Here is an 8,309-nt window from a genome sequence, read left to right as displayed (position 1 = left end):
TGTGGAGCCTCTAGTATAAATAAAAAAATACAATAAAAAATAAAAAAAATTAATTTATGAAAGAGAGTACTAAAAATAATTAAATAAATTAAAATATTTATCTTGTGATTGAAACAACTATGAAAGTTCTTGATGAAAAAACATATTGGAACGAACGATCACAAAGAACTACTATAAAAGTAGATTGTTACTTGTATCCTTTTTACAGAAGAAAATAAAGGGTAGAGTTGGTAGGAAAGAAATAAATTTTCCACCTAATTTCTCAACGTAACAAGCTAACGTGAACGTGAACTTAGAAGCTACAACTTTTAGCTTCACGTGAACTATATTATAAAAAAAATACATATATAGTAAAATCGCACACTACAAGAAAAAGGCCTATGGCCAAGCTTTTTTTTGTCACGCTTTAAAAGCGTGGCCAAAAATGGTCAATGGCCACGCTTTTATGAGGGTGACGATTGAGGAGATATTTGACCACGTTTTTTTTTACTACACTTCAAAAGCGTGGCGAAAAGGGTTAATGGCCACGCTTTTTTTGGGGTGGCAATTGATTAGAGATTTGACCATGTTTTTTTTGCTACACTTAAAAAGCGTAGCCATAGAGAGAAACAGGCACACTTTTAAAGTGTGGCGACAGAGTTTCATTATTGTGCCATTTTAAAAGCGTAGCTTTTTCCTACAAGTCTTTTGGCACGCTTTAAAAGTGTGGCCAAAAGGTTCCACAAAAAAGAAAAAAAAACGTTTCAGTGAAGTCCTTCGAAATGATCTTGAGTTACACAATTGGCACACCCTCTCTCTTCGAAACTTCATCTTTCTCCATCTTCATGGTGCACTGGCCCCATCCCGTTTCTCCCTCCTTCAAAGAACCTAAATCCTAACTCGTTCAGATATGGCAGCGGTTAACCCTCTCTTCATTTTCCCTCACCCTAAACACTGACGATTAACCCTCTCTTCAGCACTCCAAAGAACATCGAAGAACCCTAGCACCCCGCGAAGAACCACAGCACTCAGCAAAGAACATCGTCGACGCTCGCAATGCCTCCGTCGATGCTCCCTCCGCCGCCGTTCCCTTCCGTCACTGCAAATCCGTAACCCCTTTCTATTTTTTGCTGCGCTATCGAGCCAGCAGGTAGCAGCATCTTCATCCCCTGCGTCATCGCGTCGAGCCCCTTCGCCCTCCATCGTCAAGCCCCGTCCAGCCGTCGTTGTCCAGTGCCTCTCCTTTTCTGGTAGCCACCGCATCTTCCTCCACTCCTCCTTCCACTCTGCCACTCTCTGTCTGCATCATCAAGAATGGAGCCTCTGACTCAGGTTGGTTCTTGATTTTTTTGTTTGATTTTTCACTGCTTCTATTTGTTTTTCTGTTCTGTTCTTGAGTTAATTCTGGTCTGTTCCTAAGTATTTCAGTTCTTGATTTTTGTGACTTTTAATTTGTTCTTGAGTCTTGGTTGGCATATTTTCTGCAGTTCTCTAGTATTCTCTTGGTTAAATTTCTTGGTTTTGATTTGAATGTTTGGTTCTTATTTCTTGTAGTGGGAACTCAAAGTACTATTTTATAAATTAAGAGAGTAATTCCAGTGTAAACCGGATTCAGGCTGTTTCGTGAAATTTCAACCTACTTTTTGAGCACTGAAATATTAACTTTGGTTTTGGGTTGGCAGCTTGTTATGTTGTCCAAAGAACTAGGCTTGTGGCAATTCAGCTCTCAAGTCTGTCTTTGTCTTGTGGGTATTAGTTCATAAAGCTTTCTAATGTCCCTTTTCCAGTGTTTTCTTCTTTACTTTCTTCCAATTTTGCTACTACTTAAGGAAATTGGATTTTAGTCAAATGTCCACTTTTATTTATATGTAGTAGTGTACACTATTTGTTGTTCATGGTTACTTTGGTTAATTTTCTTTTAGCTAATTTGTTTTCTTTTTTGGGGCCAACTTTACGAGTATTAATATAATATGGGGCTTCTCTTGATTGAGAAAAAAGAGTGGAGCTCTAAGTATAATGAGCTGAATCCAGATTTGGTAGAAGTGAAGGATGCTCTTGAAAGAGAACAATTTGCTCATTTAATTGCCATCTCTGAGGCAGAGAAGCGAGAAGAGCATCTGAGGAAGGCCTTGGGTGTTGAGAAAGAATGTGTGCTTGATGTAAGATTTTTTATTATTATTATATAAATACTTGTATCAGTGTTAATTCTTCTTTTTCAAAATAAAGAAAAGCATGATTCTTATATTAAAGCTTATTTGTGGAAACCATGATTATTCTTTTCTTATTTTAATAATTAATAATTAACAATTACTGCTTGCTAATATGTAAACCTTTTTGCATAAACAGCTAGAGAAGGCTGTGTGAGAAATGCACTCAGAGCATACAAATATTAAATTTTCTGCAGAGTTAAAGTTGGCGAAAGCAAATGCATTGGTTTCTAGCATTGAAGAGAAATCTTTAGAAGTGGAAGCCAAATTGCGCTCTACTGATGCCAAACTTGCAGAAATAAGCAGAAAGAGTTCAGAGATTAACAGAAAATCACACGATCTTGAGTCTCAAGAAGCTTTGCTTCGAAGGGATCGCTTATCTCTGATTGCAGAGTACTCCTGATAACTCTAAATTATTTGTTCTTAAAAGGTTTTACTGTTTTCTTATTGCAATATGTAGTTGTACTTCTTGTTTATAATGCATTATGATATAATTTGCAACAGGCAAGAAGCACGTGAGAGTACTTTATCAAAGTAGAGAGAGGACTTGCGAGAATGGAAAAAGAAATTGCAGGACGGGGAAGAGAGGCTAGCCAAAGGTCAATAGATTTAAAAATATGTCATCCTCCTTTAGTATTTCAGTTCTCTAGCCACAATTCCCCATTGTGCTCAATAGATTTAAATGTGAGTGTCATTCTCCTTTGGTATTTCAGTAGCTATTGGCACGCTTTAAAAGCGTAGTCACACTTTAAAAGCATAACAGTATCTCTAGCTATTGGCACCCTTTAAAAGCGTAGCCATATCTAGCTACTGGCACACTTTAAAAGCGTAGCCATATCCTCTAGCACATGGCCATGCTTAAAAGCGTGGCAATAGATAAAAGCGTGGCGACAAAAAAAGCGTGGCCATAGGTCACCAAAAGCGTGGCGATAGAGCAACCGACACGCTAGCAGTTGTGACCCTTTCAAAAGCGTGCCGGTTGCTTAAAAAGCATGGTGAAAAGTTATTGCTACGCTTTTTCCACTTTTTGCCACGCTTTAAAAGCGTAGCAAAATTCTGGTTTTCTTGTAGTGGCACAATAAATTTTGAATATTATTTTAATTTTATACTCACTTATATTTAAATTAATTATATTTTTTATTATTCACAATTATTAATATAAATGTATAAATAAAAATATCAAATATTTTTATTAATTAGAATATAATTTTTTTTATGATTATATGATATTTATTAATATTATTTTTCAATAAATAAATATAGTATATAATAATATAATAAATATAAAAATACTTTAATATAAAAATAAAATCAAAAAATATTTATTATAAAAATACTAGAATTTTATATACTTATTTAATAATAACCGGATTATAACTTGTTAATTATAATTTGTTGAAACTTGATTGTTTTTAAAATATTAGAGAAGATAAGTATTTTTTTTAATTTTAATTTGAAGTTTTTCACATAACTTCTCTTGTTCAAGAACACCACAACAAAATGGTACTGTAGAAAGAAGAAATAGAAGTATTCAAGAAATGGCTAGGGCCATGTTATGTGAAAGTAATGTTCCTAATTTCCTTCAGGCTGAGGCCGTGAACACGGTTTGCTATATTTTAAATAGAACAATCATAAGAAAGTTTTTTGAAGAAAATTCCTTATGAGCTTTAGAAGGGTAAACCACCAATTTTGAATTACTTTCATATCTTTGAATGCAACTGTTTTGTTTTAAACATAAAAAAATTAGAAAAAATTGATCCAAAGGCCTATGAATGTATTTTCGTTGGTTACTCCACAACAAGCAAAGCATATAGGGTTTACCATCAAGATGCTAGGATCATTGAGGAGTCTATACATGTGACATTCTATGATTCTAACATTGTTCCAAGTGTTTTGGAAGACAATGATGTAGACAACCAAGTGGAAAACAACATGAGTGAAGCCCTGAATCAAGATAAATATGAATATGTGTTCAATATCTCTATCCCAGCCGATGCAGATGATTTTGTAGGAGACAATTCTATTTTATCTCCTGCAACAGTAGAAATTCCTAGAAATACCAGCACCAATGAACCACCTCAAGCTAAATCTATTCTTAAATCACCAAGACAATGTGAATGGAGATTCTTGAAGAACTATCCACAAGAGTTCATCATAGGAGACCCCTCTCATGGTGTTACCACAAAATCATCATCTAGAAGGACTCCGGAGGAAAACAATGTGGCACTTCTCTATCAAATTGAACCTTAAATCATTAAAGAAGCTCTTGGTGATCTTTCTTGGGTCAAAGTCATGGAGGAAGAGTTGCAACAGTTTGAGAAGAATCAAGTATGGTCTCTTGTACCCGAACCAATTAGGAAGAAGGTGACAGGAACTAAGTGGATTTTTAGAAACAAATTGGGTGAAGACAGAAGCGTTGCTAGGAACAAAGCAAGATTGGTGGCACAAGGATATGATCAACAAAAAGGGATAGACTTTGATGAATCCTTTGCTCCTGTGGCTCGAATGAAAGCTATAAGGCTTCTTCTAGTATATGCTGCCCATTGTGGCTTTAAACTATTTCAAATGGACGTGAAATATGCTTTTTTGAATGGTGTGATTGATAGAGAAGTGTATATGGCACAGCCCCCTGATTTTGAAAATAAAGACTTTCCAAATCATGTTTTCAAATTTTCAAAAGCTCTTTATAGACTAAAGCAAGCTCCAAGAGCTTGGTATGAAAGACTTAGTTCTTTTCTTTTGAAAAATAGTTTTCAAAGAGGCTCCACAGATACTACTCTATTCATTAAGAATTCTAATGTTTCTTTCATCTTAGTTCAAATTTACATTTGATGACATAATTTTTGGCTTAGCCAATGAATCACTTTATGCTGATTTGGAAAACTCATGACATGTGAATTTGATATGAGTATGATAGGTGAACTTAACTTCTATCTTGGGTTTCAAATTAAACAAACTCCAATGAAACTTTCATTCACCAAGAGAAGTATGCCAAGGAACTAGTTAAGAAGTTTGGTATAGAGAATGCCAAATCCATGGGAATTTCCATACACCCTAACTCAAAGTTAGAAAAGGGTGAAATTGAGAAAGATGTTGATGAAACTAGGTATAAAGGCATGATAGGCTCCCTTATGTACTTAACATCCTCTAGACCTGATATTGTGTAAAGTGTTAGAATTTGTTCAAGGTTCCAATCACAACCAAAAGAGTTATATCTTTCTACAGTTAAAAGAATCATTAGATATATTCATAGCACATCCAACTTTGGTTTATAGTATCCTAAGTTTGATGAATTTTCTGTAGTTGGTTATTATGATGTAGATTTTGCTAGAGATAGAGTTGATAGAAGGAGTACTTCTGGCATTTGCTATTTTCTAGGCAGATCTCTGAATATTTGGTCAAGAAAGAAATAGTCCACAGTGACACTCTCCACTGTTGAAGCCGAATATATTGTTGCTTCTTCTTATTATTCATAATTATTGTGGTTGAAAACTTAGCTGGCTGATTATAAACTGAATGATGATAATATTTCCTTGTTGTGTGATAACATGAGTGCCATAAATATTTCTAAAAATCCAGTTTTTCACTAAAAAACAAAACATATTGAAGTGAGATTTCACTCAATAAGGAAACATATTCAAAAGGGTAATATTAACATTCAGTTTGTTAAATCAGAAGAACAATTAGCTGATATATTCACTAAACCACTGGCTGAGGGCAAGTTCTGTAAGTTAAGAACTAGTTTAGGCATTCTTAGTTATAATTCATTGTTTTAACTTTACTGATGCTTTGTTTAAGAATTTTTGTTTCTCATGCTGGGATGAGACAATTCTGGATAAGTGAAGAGCCATCATTTTGGAACGTGGTCTCTGGTATTTGGTTTTAAGTTCAAATTCATATGGGTCAAACATTCTTTTCAGATTTCATGTGGTCTATTGTGTTTCCTTAAACACAATCTCTTTTGGGCCCAATAAGAGTTGGTTTATAGGAAATAGGCTTCATTGGTTTTGTCATATATTTAAAACTATTTTTTTAAATTCTTTTTGTCTTTTCTGAAAGTAATTTACAGTTTTAAATGAAAAACTTTTTCAACATTAAGTCATGTCTTTTCAAAGTTGTCATAGATTCTGAACTTGCATGTTTTCAAGAAACCTTTTGCGTGTTGCAGTTACACAACCAAAACCCTTCATATTCCTTTGCATGACTCTTCAGTTTTTCCACTCTCATTTTTTTGAAAACTACATTACCAGTGTGTCATTAAGATGAAAAAGAAAATTGCCACTCAAAGAGGCACGGATACTCAGCGACTTCCCAGAATCCCTGAGGGTTCTCGAGCACAATCTTACTCTCAAGATCCAACCTTTACTCCTTCACCCATACATTTGCTTTCTCCTCCTTGAACTGAACCCATGACTCGCACAAAGATGACACAAAAGGATCCATCTTCATCTCAGGCAGCGGTTCCATCCGGTGCACCTTTTTGCCCTAGTGCCTCGAAGGGGAAACATCCAGCCACTGAAGATACTCCTCCTGAACCTTCAAGGCCAAAACCAAGGTCTGTTCCTCAATGCTCTCAATGAGGTAACCCACAAATCCCTCTTCATTTAGTAAAGGAACCACACGATGTAGACCCTTTTACTCATAAATCTCACTTCATGAACTCTCACTCTCATTATAACCCTCTTCGATTTTCTTCGGCTATGAACTATGAATTTTATAGATGAGTTGTTGCTCACCGTCCTTTGTGCCATACCTTTTTAGCTGATTTACCTACTTTGAAAAAGAAAGGATCTATTTTTGTGGAAAATCTAGAGTTTCTTGACTGGAACCATCTTTTCAAAATTAAAAAGCCTGTATATCCTATCTTGTCCATGAGTTATATGCAAATATGACATATCATGAGGAAAAAATTCATTCCTATGTCAAAGGGCAAAAATTGAACCTAAACAGTGAAACCATAAGTTATGCCCAAGGATATACGGATGTGGGTGTAAGGGATTATACCTTAGGAAAATGGGATGAAGGATTGGGCATATCATACCAAGATGCTTTGGCTTATGTATGTGAAAATATATCTCTGATTGATGGTCTCCCTCCAAATAATAAGGCTCTAGGTCCTTTTCGTGCTCAACTTCACCGCGTTAGGAATCACATCATTCTACCCCAAAGCGGTTCTTATCAAAGAGTTTCATTTTATGACACATTGGTGTTGTATGCTATCATTACTAAAATGAGATTTTATTTGCTTATTTAATAATGAGTGTAAAACCTGCAAAATTAATAAAAAATTGGCCGATAAATTAATTATTATTTAAAGAAATTAGAGAATTAAATTTTATTAATCCAAAGAGGTAAAAATGTTAAAAGTACGAATTTCGACACTATTTTAAAGATTTTGGTCCAAAATTGGGCCAACGTCTCGAACCGGTTGAACCGAACCACATTGGGCCCAAGGCCCAATCCAATTCACCTAAAACTTAATAAATTCAGCCTTCTTTCCCCTTCCTCATATGATTCATGCTGAAAATCAAAAAGGGGGAGAACAAATTGTGTTGAGATTTTGTTAAATTTTGGTGTTTAGGATCAAATTAGCTTTGTGGGCTTGCTGGGTCTTATCCCAAGGTTCCGTCGGTAAGGTGAAAATACTCTTACTCTTGTGAAATTATTGGTATATCAAACCCTATGTTTATTTAGTAATATTTATATGGTATTAGATTAAGTTATGAGTTTTTGAGGAAAATTAGTGGTGTTGGGAGCTTGAATTTGGATCTTGGAGGCTAGGTTTCTGTTTGGTGAGCATTTGGTGCTTAGGACATTGGTGGAACGGTGATAGTTGTGGCATTCCAGGCTTAGGAAGAAATTGGCCAAGGTATGATTTTTGTTTCTCGTAGATAATATATAATGTAACGTGAAAACTTAGGCTAGATAATCGTAGGATAGGTTGAACTATGTGAACCTGATAAGGTTTAGTGATATTTGGTAAAAATGTTGAGTTGTCATGAGCCTTTGATGATGATTGATGAGAATGATGATTTTGAGTTGTAAATGTTGATGTGTTGATGAATTGTATGATTTTGATTGAGGATAGTTGGCATAGAATTGCTAAAATTAAGAATTGTTATG

At 35.0% G+C, this 8,309-nt stretch overlaps 1 protein-coding gene across 1 annotated transcript; it reads left to right on the top strand.

The window, feature by feature from the left end:
- Window positions 4,479-6,586, top strand: LOC107608406 (uncharacterized mitochondrial protein AtMg00820-like). The gene is made up of 2 exons (XM_016310203.1): window positions 4,479-4,715; window positions 6,437-6,586. The coding sequence occupies exons 1-2, from the start codon at window positions 4,479-4,481 to the stop codon at window positions 6,584-6,586; spliced, it is 387 nt and encodes a 128-aa protein (XP_016165689.1).

Source organism: Arachis ipaensis, chromosome B01 (assembly GCF_000816755.2).
Source record: "Arachis ipaensis cultivar K30076 chromosome B01, Araip1.1, whole genome shotgun sequence".
Taxonomy (NCBI): Eukaryota; Viridiplantae; Streptophyta; class Magnoliopsida; order Fabales; family Fabaceae; genus Arachis; species Arachis ipaensis.
This window is presented reverse-complemented; position numbering and strand designations above follow the sequence as displayed.

Coding starts and splice junctions, on each gene's coding strand:
- LOC107608406 (XM_016310203.1), top strand. CDS start 4,479: ATGGAGGAAGAGTTGCAACAGTTTGAGAAGAATCAAGTATGGTCTCTT. Junction 4,716..6,436: donor AAGCTATAAGGCTTCTTCTA/GTATATGCTGCC, acceptor CTACATTACCAG/TGTGTCATTAAGATGAAAAA.